This window comes from Triplophysa rosa, linkage group LG5, assembly GCF_024868665.1.
Source record: "Triplophysa rosa linkage group LG5, Trosa_1v2, whole genome shotgun sequence".
NCBI lineage: Eukaryota > Metazoa > Chordata > Actinopteri > Cypriniformes > Nemacheilidae > Triplophysa > Triplophysa rosa.
This window is the reverse complement of record NC_079894.1, coordinates 9,905,571-9,918,891: the sequence shown is the minus strand read 5'-3', so window position 1 is coordinate 9,918,891 and position 13,321 is coordinate 9,905,571. Positions and strand designations below refer to the sequence as shown.

The 13,321-nt window shown below is 37.8% G+C and overlaps 1 protein-coding gene across 3 annotated transcripts in view; it reads right to left on the bottom strand.

The window, feature by feature from the left end:
• Positions 1-13,321, bottom strand: part of tgfbr1a (transforming growth factor, beta receptor 1 a) — a 38,503-nt gene that overhangs the window by 6,015 nt on the left and 19,167 nt on the right. Inside the window, exons 2-6 of one of the 3 annotated variants that reach the window (XM_057334093.1) lie at positions 7,774-8,010; positions 4,621-4,857; positions 3,171-3,401; positions 2,749-2,916; positions 1,772-1,928 (exon numbers count right to left, since the gene is read on the bottom strand). In XM_057334093.1, the coding sequence (XP_057190076.1) occupies positions 1,772-1,928; positions 2,749-2,916; positions 3,171-3,401; positions 4,621-4,857; positions 7,774-8,010 (1,030 nt within the window). The remainder of the gene's footprint in view (positions 1-1,771; positions 1,929-2,748; positions 2,917-3,170; positions 3,402-4,620; positions 4,858-7,773; positions 8,011-13,321) is intronic. The other 2 variants (XM_057334094.1, XM_057334095.1) reach the window with 2 other exon arrangements.

Genomic DNA, 13,321 nt, shown 5'->3' with positions numbered 1-13,321 from the left:
AAAACAATGTATTTGGTTTTTAAAGATGAGACAGTGTTTCTCATTCGTTTAATGGCCATTCTCTTCAGTTTTGCTGTTGGAAGCACCGTCTCGCAGAGCCATGCGCTTTCTGCTGGAAAGGGGGCGGAGACCAGAAGCTCATTTGCATTTAAAGAGACACACACCAAAACAGCCTGTTTTTCCTCACAGGCAAAAATAGACTTGTAGGGCACAGTATAATAAAAGATCTGTTGTATTTTGAGCTGAAACGTCAGAGACACATTCTGTGGACTCCGAAGATTTATATTACATGCTGTAAAAGGGCTACATTAGAGGGCCTTTAATATTTTGTTGGAGGTCCACAGTATCTAGGTTTAATGCATCTGCAGACACTGTATAGTGACCCAACTAGTAACTATCAGATTTCTGTATCTGCTATCTCAGAGGCTAACACAAGGACCTGCCAATTAAATAAAATATTTTCTAGCAATGCATCTACTGCTTTGATATCTTGCACATTAAGGCAGTCGCACACCAGCTGAGCAGCACAGCGCTGTGCCACATCTAATGGGGATCACACCAAACACAAATTAAGTGATTTGCGCGAGTAAATTACATACAAAGTCAATGCAAAGACGCGAATAGATGCGAAGCGAATGCTGCGAATCGGATGGCGCGATTGCTGCGAACGCATGTCAATCTAGTCTTCCACGCAAGTTGAAAATATTGCCAAATTAACTTTTCCCGCGAGTAATAAAGAGCAAGGAACGCGATTGTTCGCTTTCCTGTAGCTCAGTGGTTAGAGCATGGCGCTAGCAATCCCAATCGTCATGGGTTCAATCCCAGGGGATTGCACATACTCAGATACAATGTATAGTATAATGCAATGTATGTCGCTTTGGATAAAAGCGTCTGCCAAATGCATAAATGTTTGGTGTGAATACAGCATAAGACAACTCACAGGTATCGCGCATACAGAATATACAAATGTTTGAATTTTAATGGCGTGTTGTGGAAAATTATTATAGTTTACTAAAACTATTATTCCGTTTGCTGAAGTTCAAGCTGAGGCACTAAAATAATTAACTAAAAAGATAAATAAAATAAAAAATAAAAAAATCTACTTATATAGCAACATAAAAAAACTGATATTAAAATGACAAAAGCGCATAGCTAAATTGCTAATAATAATTAATAATACAAATATGAAAGTTAATTCAAAATATTAATAAAATACCATAAAACTGAAGAAAAAACTATAATAACTATGGCGACGTGATGCAACACAGCTCTGTACTTCTCGTCTGGTATGTGACCCCTTTACAGATTCTTTTATGTTGATTAAATCTTAATTGTTTATTCAGTATTTGTATTACTGTAATACATGTATGTATTCGTATTAGGTGAACTATCTCTTTTCACGTAAAAAAAACTTGAATACTATCTTTGCAAGCCCTGCTTTCTCAACAAAGCATGTTGAATTTCACATCATCAGTGTGGTCTACAGCAGCTTCCATCTGGCTCATATTTGTAACGGGTGAGTGATCAGAAAGCGCTTGTTATGTCACATGTAAATTACAACAATCACCCAGTAAGTGGCATCTCACAAAATGGCCCTCGTTCACGTCCGACTCCTGCAGCATCATTCTGATCACTCATCTCATCGAAAGCTTCAAATCGATGGGAGTGTCGCAACACTACTATTAACAGGCATGCGCTGCATTCAGTTCAGACAAATGCTCAATCTGGAAAATCCTTCATTGTAAATGGTGCAGAGGGATGAATTAAGAACCTTTTGGTGCCCACTCTGTGGTTGGGTGCGATATCGATGGTGTCTGTAGCAGAATCGTGGCGCACTGCCAGGCCAAGGTCAGCGATGCACGATGTTCCATTTTTCTTCACTAAAATGTTTTTGGATTTCAGATCACGATGGGCAATTGCAGGCTTACCTGACAGAAGATAACACATGAACACATATCATTCAGACATCTTATTTCTTTGAAGACACAGAGAAAACATCTTTCATTGCGTCTAAACGTGACAAAGCGATTAATTGTATCTTATTCTGTGTTTTGTCCTAACCAGAGATAAGCGGCAAAACAAAAAAATCTCACACTAACTTCACATGTATATTAAAAACTATAAACACCAAATATACAGCCACAGAGAAAATTAAGAGATCATTCCAAATGTTCATTTAAGCAACATTTCTAAATGAATTGTGGTCATTCCAGTCCAGTGTCTGTTACATGTCAACAAAATCAAACCTCAGTGACAAAGTCATCTAACAGCAAAATTGTGAAAGACTGACAGCATGGCAAGACACATAAAAACTGTGATAAATGTCAAGGTTATCACATAAAAAATGTTTTTTTTTTTCCTTTTCCTTTATTAATAAATATTACTGTTGTATTGCTTAAAGGTGAATATGAAATTGTTCTTTGCAGTATTTGAGGTCTAAAAAATACAGAGCATCTTTTCTGTTTTTGACCTGTTTTTATTTTCTGCAAATAAACGCAAATAGAAACAATATCTTAATTTGGAATTTGGGAGGAGTAGTTTACAGAATAAAACAAAAATGAACATTTTACCCAAACGCATACCTATACATAGTAAATTCAGAAAAACGGAAAATAATTTTGAAATTGTCTCTTAATTTTCCACATCTGTTTATTCAGATTTCCAGCTGGGATTTTATAGCATTGTGGATTTGCATTCAAATGCAGGGTGTTTCTAATATTTCTGCAAAAATGTTATACTGTGACTTACCCTGAGTACCCACAATCTCCATATGCAGATGAGCCAGACCACTGGCGATGGAAAGCGAGAGCTTGATCATACCCTCCACTGTGACCGTGTACCTGTTCAGGTAGTCAAAGAGCGAGCCGTGCTCATGGTAATCTGAAACCAGCCACAGCTGAGTCCATGTGCCGTTATCTGAGAAGCATAGAGAGAATCCACTGAATGCCGTGTGCTTTAATGAATAACAGCCATTGAATGCCAAGATTCTTTTCAATCAAGGATTCGCTTAAAAGTTTAAAATATAAACCACCCAGCTTTTCACCTTCTTCAATGCCAAAAAGTCATGCATTTTGCCAAATGATTTTTATTGAGATTAACACTGATACGTAGAGAAAACTGGGACAAATTTAAGACATACAAAATCAAATTTATTGACTTTGCTCTCAGACCTTTATTGTCTGCAGCGATAAAACCAAGGATGTTCTCATGACGAAGCATGACAGTCTGGTAGATCTCTGCTTCACGGAACCAAGAGCGCTCCTCTCTGGAGGAGAAGATCTTTACTGCCACCTCCTCTCCGCGCCAGCGGCCCCTCCACACCTCCCCGAAACGGCCCTTTCCTATGCTCTCCTGCAGAATGATGGTCCTGGCGATGGTCCTTTGAACTAGCAATGGTAAACCTACAGAGGACAAGTGTAGTTAGATTATGGACAGATCTGGAATAATGCTGTGTTAACAGCAAACGGTTAGCATAGCGTTCCTCGCTCTTTATTACTCGTGGGAGTAGTTCGTTATTTTCGCATGACGCAAAAAACACTGGCCGACGGGGAGTGTCTTCATGGGTCCAGACGTATCAAACAGTAGGTGTCAATGAGTTCTTTGTGCGAATTTCTCGTTCGAGTTGAAAAATATGCAAACGTTTTCAAAGGTGGTGTGGACATAGCCTAATGCTGCCTTCACATCAAATGCGATTTGCGAATAGATGCGAACTCACGTCGGGTGACACGAATGACGCCAATCGGGTGGCGCAATAGCCGGAGTTCGCGTCTATTCGCGATACATACTTTATATGTAAATTACTCAAGCAAATCACATTTGGTGTGAACGCAGCATTACGATATGGCCACACTAATGTGTTTTGCTTGAAAATGCATATTTTTCTCTCGCGTTTTTAAAAAGCTGTTTCCCTTGACAAAGTAGATCAATTTGAAAACGCCGTTTTCGTGTTGTAGTGTGGATGAGGAAAACGGAGACGTTCAAAGACGATGACGCATTTTTCATCATTTGACTTAGTCATGTGACAGAGTGCCGAAGCTTCTTACATTTCACGCATGCACTATACAGTGACATCAGCGTTTTTAGACTTTTCAGTGTGGGCGGCCATCGTTTGGAAAACACTAATGTGGACGAAGAGCGTTTTGAAAATGAAAACGCATTAGTGTGGACATAGCCTTAGAACAGGAACAAAAGAAACATATCCATGCCATCTGATGCATTTCTTGGCTTTGGCAAAACAATGCCATCATGACAGTGTTTCTAAAGCTCTTTAATGAAGACAAATGATTCTAGCTTAAAGCAAAGCTTGTTAGAAGTTGTAAACTTTTTCTTTACATCCCTAACTGTTGAATGTGTGAAGAGGGAAAACAATGTCATTTGGAGATTAAAGCAATTTTGCACGAGTGACAAAGTCTGCTGGAAAATTATAGTATAATACAAACTCTTTACAGCTGGTATTGACATCTGACACATGATAATCTAATCACAACTGGTCAGCATCAGGGTGAGTAAATTATGGCTTCAATTTTATTTTTGGGTGAACTATTCCTTACGTCACTACCAGATACAAACAGGACCAATGACTAAAGCAGTAACATAATCTGGAAAACATGTCATTCTTACCTGAGCCTGATCCAGATGTGGTCATGTCATAGATGAGGTCTTTGATGGTGGTGCCGTCAGCGAGGAAGGGGTGGTCCATAGTGGGGTCTTCCTCGCTTGGCACCCGATGGTGGATGATAGAGTGATTGCGGCACATGTACAAAAGCAGAACCAGCATGACAATCAACACAGAGATGGGCACAGCTATCAATACGGTCAGGGCCACCGGACTTAAAGAACGGGGTTCTGTTCGGTTCACTGGAACACACAAAGAAAACCAAAAGCTTTAAAGAAAATGACCTTCACATAAGAGAAAATGCATTCACCATCTGTGATAGAGACTTTGCAGTGCTAAGAATGATTTTCTAACGTGGGCTTTCACACAAACTTACTAAACAAAGAGAAAATGACCTTCTCGTGTCACTGAGTTTGTACTCTGAGTGAGTTTCAATTGAAGAGATTGATGGAGAAGAAACCAAGAAATTTTGAGAGATTGATCTGAGAGAAACTAAACTGCACACATTTTTTTTTACTTTCAGATTACTGCAGTACAAGCTGGATGGCATGGGACTTGTGTCCTGATACAGTATGTGTTTACTTTCCTCATGACTGTCTGTTCGCAATTATGCTAATGCTAAGTCATTATTTTAAAGGTCCAGTGTGTAATTTTTTGGAGGATCTACTGACAAAAGTACAATATAATATACATAACTATGTCTTAATGGTTTACAAAGACCTTACATAATGAAGTGTTATGTTTTTATTACATTATAATGAGCTATTTTTATCTACATAAACCGCGGGTCCCCTTTTTGTATTATTGCTCCTGTATGACATATCGCTTTATTGCTCCCTGAACTCTCTGTAAGTCGCTTTGGATAAAAGTGTCTGCTAAATGACTAAAAGTAAATGTAAATGTAGATGTTGTGTGTGCGTATATGTTGTGTGTGATGCATCTACGCGATCACGTTAACAGCCAAAACTTATTAAACTCTGTATCATCTGGTCATCATTAGGGATGCACCGATACCATTTTTTAAAGACCGAGTACGAGTACCGATATTTTTTTCTGGTACTCTCCGATACCGATACCTATAACCGATGCCTGTATAATGTACAATAATTCTAATAAACCATTATCTTACTGGTACATTTTCTATTTTTCTTTTGTTTTTAGGTCTACTTAAATTTAAGTACTATTTTTTATGATAAGTAGCACAATTTTACTAGCACATTTACTTCAGTTTACTAAAGTAAACAATATACTCTGTGGTCGAATTATAAAAATTTTAAGGGGTAAAATGTGAGTGTATTATAACTTGTTCAAGTTAACCGTACTTTTATTTTGACGGGTCGCCGCAAATGGTGTTTCTTTATGTGTTTGTGTCCTCGTGCAGTGAAACGCTGGCGCTGAAAGCTCCACAAGCACAATGCGTTCAGTACACGCAACCGCACCACACTTTCACACACGGTAACGCAAAACAAGCAGAATACATATTTAAACAGTATCTGAATATTTGTTAGCTGTTACGTTAGCTGTTCAGCGCTAATTTCTTGTTAGGAAATGCCTGGATTCCTCGATTCCGTCCGCGTTTTCCGCATTGCGGAAATCATAGGGCTCTATGTATGTCACGTGAGGTATCGGTCTTTGGTATCGGTGTGTCATTACGAGTACGAGTAGGAGTACATGAGCTTGGTATCGGGCCGATACTGATACTGGTATTGGTGCATCCCTAGTCATCATACAGTCACGTATGATATCATTCGATGCTGTAAAGGATTTACATTTATTTGCATAGATCCACGATAACCACAAAACATCGTGCTTTTTCAAAATAAAGAAAGCCAAAAGGATGCACTTTCTGCCGTCTGTGAACTGTTTCTCTCCGTTCGCAGAAGCGCTTCATATGACGTTCTGTGAGTCATGTTATGACGTTCTGTGAGTCATGTTGTGCCGTTTATGCTGCCATTTACGGTATTTTCAATGCATCAGACAATATAATCCCTGAACCTCCTAAAGAGCAACAATCTGTGGTGCTTTTAAGTGGTCAGAATGGACTTACAAAACGTATTTTGGATTTAACACCAGTTATAAACTCAGAGATGTGGATGTCACCGATCTGACAAATGACGAGTCAAAGAGTTGAATTTATAATGTTGGGAATGACATCTGACAATACCTAAGCCTTGTCGCGCCCCCCTTGTAATGACCTCGCGCCCCCTCTAGGGGTCCCACCCCCCAGTTTGGGAACCACTGTTCTAATGCAAGAGATATGGATAAATCAACAGCCTTTGCTGAAACTTTTCAACAAAACTTTACTACTCGTGTCATATAAAATTTTCCGTTTTAAGGTACATATGTACCCGAAGTGGCAACTAGAGAGGTTCTTCTCAGAAAAGAGCAAAAATGAGAAGCTGTTTACGTTTTTGAGGATTAAAAGTCTGGGAGAATTTTTTTTAAGCCAATAGCAATACGATAAAGGACACTGGCATCCGATTCAATTATTATTTACTAATACATTACTGCAAACCACATCAAAGAAAATTTCAATTCATTTCTTTTACCCAGAATATTTGGCTCAACCTAATGAAAAATTAAAGAACAAGTCTTCAAATCATCCTTCTATGTCCCTACGATCGTTGTGAGATGCAGATCATGAGAAATATATATATTTGTCATATCATTTTTTGTCATCTTTGAAGTTCAAGGCTTCACTCCAAGGCTTTGGGACTTCCGTAAGACACGGTTACCTTTAATATAAATTAAGAGACAAGGAAAATATGGACACAGACTTTTTTTGTGCCTGTGCTGAAGGTCGACAAGAAAATGACTCAATAAATATGAAGTACAGCCCAAGGGAATACATGATTTGAATGTCTGCCTCGCACAATACGTGATTGAACCAGTAATCAGAACTATGGAAAGATTTCAAAGCACTCATCACAGATGCCTAAGAATACCAAAAATACAAATCCATACCACATAAACATGCAGTATATTCATACTTTCCTAAGTATGCAGTGTGTCAAATGGGTAGAATGTATGAAAACAGTACTACACAACTGCAGTCCTGCATACACCCACTCAACAGTCACCATAATGAGAATGAGAATAATAATGAATGCAAATAGAAAACAAAACATAGTTTAAAATCTGATCCAAAAATGCTTCACCTGGGAAGTCGACTTTGGGGTTCTTGTTGCACATGTGGGTGTTGCAGCAATGCGGGTGCTCGCGGTTGTTGAAGGGGGCGCACTGGAAGGGTCTCTCCCTTGGATACAGATCGTCTTTCTCGAGGCACTGACCACCATGTGTCACAATCTGTCCAGCAGACTTGGTAACAAACACAAAGCACAGGCCAGTTGTGTTGCATGTCTGATTTGCACATCGCTCACAAAAGCACAGTAATCCTGAAACAGAAGAAAATAGAGAGGGAGATTCTGGGTAAGGATTCTCTCTGACAAGAGTCTAATAATCATTTTTAGGGGTGCAGTGAGAGAAACTCAGATGAATTGATTTTGGCCAATGATAAAGCGGCTTAATGTCAAACAGATGCAGAGCAAGCGTTCTCTGCTGATTCATTTATTACTAATGACTATGAGGTGCCATGAGCATCTGCAGTTGTTGGAACTTACAATGTCAAGGGTTTGCTTCTGTACGAAAAACACGGAAAACAAAACAAATAAAAATGCTAACAATGATTCCCACTTTGTGCAACTAGCCCATACTTAGTTCATGACTAGTTGCCAAACAATATTAAAGGAGTCATATTGCACGGCTAAAACGAATATTATCGTTTGTTTTAGATGTAACGCAATGTGTATACACCATTTAAAGTTTAAAAACGTTGTATTTTCCACATACCGTGCATGTTTGTATCTCCTCTTTGCCCCGCCTCTCTGAAACGCGCTGATTTTTTACAAAGCTCATCGCTCTGAAAAGAGAGGTGTGCTTTGATTGGCCAGTTCACCAGTGCGTAGTGATTGGTCAAATACTGCAAGCATTTCACGGAAATGTAACGCCTCTTACCATATTCGGAACATCAGGTTCCAAAGCAATTGTACTAACAGACGATACAATGAGATTTACAATTACGCCCACCTTAACTACGTGTAGATTTGGGCGGTCTTAGTCAAATCATGTTACGAAGTTACGTAGATTCGCCTGGGTGTGGTTACACGAGTCGTTTCAGGCATGTCTGGTTGAGCATTCGCTTTTAGATAGAATGCATCTTTTGTTCCCACACTTTCATTTGTGCAATTTTACGTGTCTAATACATGCATGGGCAACTTATAACACACCAGAAAAACACGTACTTCCGCCATATGACCCCTTTAAGTATTTAATTTAAACTATTTATTCCAGGACCTAAACTCAACAGTTCAAATTCCAATGCGTTTATGATAAGCAACGATATTACAAACACATACTGTACTATCTGGAAAAGATGATTTTTTTTAAATGAAGCACTCAGTGACACCTACAAAGACAATGTGCAGTATATGCACTGTGTCGACTAAGAAAAGTCTAAAGACTGAGATGCATGAACGGGCTAATGTGGGAATTCAAGATGTCTAGACAACTCTTAACCACAATAAAACCTTACAGATGCAGTAAACCTGTTCCTCAGGGGAAACAACTAACATTCTTTCAGGGTGTAGAAAATTATGGATTACACAGAGAGTGCGTGACAACCAAATCTTTCATAGCTCAATACAAAACATTAGGCGTTGCCTGCATCATGCGTTATTAAGATTTAAGTGTAATCGGCCCTATAAATGCATCTACTCTACATTTACAGAATGACTTTAAACAATCACATCTGCCCCTTCCCGTACACACTTAACTCAACAAAGTATTGGTCTTATCTAGTGGCTTTTCTCCCGCTGCAATTCTTTGGTGCAAGATTCCAATTTAACAGAGTAATAAAGATCATGCAGATAAAACTCAAGCTAGCATTGTATAAGAAAAAAATAACTAGAGACAAACACTGTAGAATAAATGGCCCATGAGTCTTTGCACAAGCTTTACATTTTCTTCTGAGTTACAGTAAATAAACAACTAGTGCAGTCTTGGACTTCAGCTGCTGTCCTAGATGAGAGAATGTAATAATTGTTCTTTGGTTTATTCCTCAGAGAGTTCGACGACAGTATGATAAACCTGTGTTTTTCCTTAATGAGATGCCTACAGAGTCAGTATTTTAAGGCTGCATTCCAAAATGCAGGTGCTTAATTTTCCTGCTCGAGATCTCAAATTTAACTACGTCCTGAGGCAGCATCACAGTCCCAGAACACACTGCAAAAAGTTCATTCAAAACATTATTAAATCATTACAAGTAAACTTTTATATAGTTACAGTACATGCACTGTTATGTGTTATCTACTTCATTTTTTATCATCACTTAAAACAAGAGAATTAATGAAAAGCACTGCACAACTGATAAAAGGACACATATTTTTGTTCTTTTAAAACAGAATATGCACCAAACAACATCGGACATTTCACCCAAACATGAAAATTCTGTCATGAATTACTCACCCTCTTGTTGTTTCAAACCTGTATATTTTTTTTTGTTCTGATATACACAAAGAGAAATATTTGTAGAAATGTTAGCAACAGACATTTCTGAGTATTGACTACCATAGTAGAAAAAAATAGTCAAAGGTGCCCCAGAACTTTCCTAAATTACTCAAAATATTTTCAGTTGTGCTGAACAGAACAAAAACAATGTTTCTTACTATGGTAGTCCCAGAAATGTCAGTTGCTAACATTCTTCCAAATATCATTCTTTGTGTTCAACAGAACAAAGACATTTATACAGCAGGGCTCTAGACTAACATTTGAGAGAGGCGGCAAAGGGTGCTACAAAGTTATTCAGTTGGTGGCACCAGCCCTTAATTTGGTAGCACCAGAGTCATGGGGTGAGGTAAGAAAAAAGAATCACTAAAACTTCATTAAAATGTGTTTAATACATTAATAAATCAATTAGAAATTAATACAAATCATCATTTTTGGTTTCATTATTATTATTTTTATTGTATATGTAAACTCTCTTTCAACACTTTACCATATTTAAAGCACATCTTAAAGCTACTTTCTTCCTTTGTTTGTTGTGATCAACTCATGTAAGAGAACACAATTCCTTTAACATCAGTGAGTGTTTTTGGGCCCGTCCTTTGTTGTTTGATGAACATTATAAACAGAGATCTTGATCATGCTGCTGCCCCTTTAAGCAGTGGCGGATCTAGAGTTTTATATATGAGGTGTATGGTGTCAGATTTATATCACCAGGTCACCGAATTTATTACCTCGTATTTTATTGTCTTTAATTTTAAATCTTTTAAAATCTTTTTCTATGAATTCACAGTCCTAAAATTCGGGTTGTGAAATTCAGGTTTTTATTATTCAAGTTCACGCTCTCAGGTTGTAAAATTCAGGTTTCAGCATTCAGGACACTAATTTCGACTTGAAAATTTAATTTGGCTTTAACCAAGCGTAACATCGGGGAATTCAAGGAAGAGCAATCGACCATAGACAAAGAGTATAGAACGAAACTCTGATGGTTTTTTGGTAACAGCCACTAGGTGGCGATTCGGTCGCTCCGCTGCCATTTAGCGCACCTACAGTGTTGTAATCGTAATTACACATTTGATGTAGTTTTAGCCTACTTTATTGAGCATTTATATTTTACGCAACTTTACACTTTTCCTATTACTATTATTAGTTATTTTTAATGTTTTCATGTGGCCTACCACAAAAAACTGCATATTCTAGTGAAGATAAGATACTAATAAATATAATTTATTTGTAATTGGTAGGCCACATGAATATTAAAATGCACAATATATATTTCAGACCTAGTGGATTAATAATTTATAATAGTAAAAGGAAATGTGTAAAGTTGCATAAAATAGAAATGCTAAATGTAGTAGGCTAAAACTACATCAAATGCGTAATTAAAATTACAACACTGTAGGTGCGCTAAATGGCAGCTGCGCTACCGAAGCGCCACCTAGTGGCTGTCACACACTTTGATGCTATATAGAATGCTGTGTAAAGTATTACAAATTAAATATATTTATTATAATCTTAACTTCACTAGAATATGCAGAAAACAAGGTCATATTCAGGTTATACAGTAAAGAGTCTGACTACTCTAATGAATCTCTTTCTTACATCGTATCTGTACGGCGGTTGTTAATGATAAACTTTGTGAGCATGGCGCACTTCAGCACAGCTCTTCTTCAATGGTGAATCATTTAAACGCCTCTGACTGGCCAGTATATTCATACCATGAACTTGACTGGCTGTAATGCTCAAAGCTGTAGCAGAGCAAAAACGCTGTCATCCACATTCACCTAATCTTATTTAGATTGCGACTGTCGTAGCTAGTTTTTTATTATGCAGGGACTGTTTTTCCTCTTTTATCTTTAATTTGGAGAGCAGGACAGCCAGATGGCATGTTTAAATAACAGGATTATTTAGTTATATGGACTCAATAGACTAAAACTAAGTAAAATAACGGTGCACCATTGATTAACATCACACAGAAACAAGCACAACGACAAATGCACTTCACACAAACAAGCGGCTCTGTTTAATGCACCTGCCAAACTGTATTGCATGCGTGCTACACTGGTAAATACGTATATGCCGCACTGTAGAGCCCTGTTAGGCACATGTGTTTAAACAGCCACAAAGACCGCTTTCAGCCTTTGGACACAACACGTACTGTAAACATTATGAGACGCGCGCTAGTCAGACAGGATAAACATTGCGCCTGCACACACGCACGCACACACAGTGTTTGTCACAGTCTCGCGATTGTCGGAGCAGAAATGAAAACCTCTGCCGCCCTCTGTATATTTTTCTGTAATGTATTCTGCAGCGTCTTCTGTGTTTACATAACATGTCCAGAGTTTAGCAGGCTGTGCGTCAGTAATAATGGTCCGTGGGGAAACGCAGTGCTCTGTGGAGGGGCGTAGCACAGAATCTCGGGCCCTGTGCAAAGGCTATGTGTGGGGCCTCTCCATGCTATACATCAATTAAATCGTTGTATTTATTTATAATACAGCACTGAATCTCATTATTGTATGAATTGTGATATACTTTCTAGGGCTGCAGCTATCGATTATATTGGTAATGGACTATTCTACTGATTTTCCATCGATTAATCGGGTATTCGGATAACAAATACTTTTTCTTTATTAAAGAGCATTACTAAATATACAAGAGAAAATAAGACAGGTCTCTTAAAATGAACCACTAATTTGTTTCCTTTTTAGAACAAAAATATTATTTTTTTGCATACATTAATATCTGTGAAAAGTTAACCCATTTAATACATTCCATTGCCATATTACATTCAAAATGCAATATAATACAAATGTATAAATAAGAAACATTAATAAAATAGAAATAATAATTTCAAAGGTAAACAACTAACTTCGGCTTATGCATGATGCATTTAGTTTATCTAAATAAGTTTTAGTTTTTTTTTCCCAATTAAATAGTAATATATTTGTCCACATAAAATACAGAGTTAACCGGACTTTTATTTTGGCAGGTTGTCGGAAGACGCTTATTTTTTAGTATGTCTGTTTCTTCACTCAAACAATAAAATGTTTGTGAAATAAACTCTCAAAGCAACTCTGGAGATGAAGTTCATGTGTTCATGTCCTAATAAAGCGCAGACAAATCCATGAGCATCACGCTTGTAGC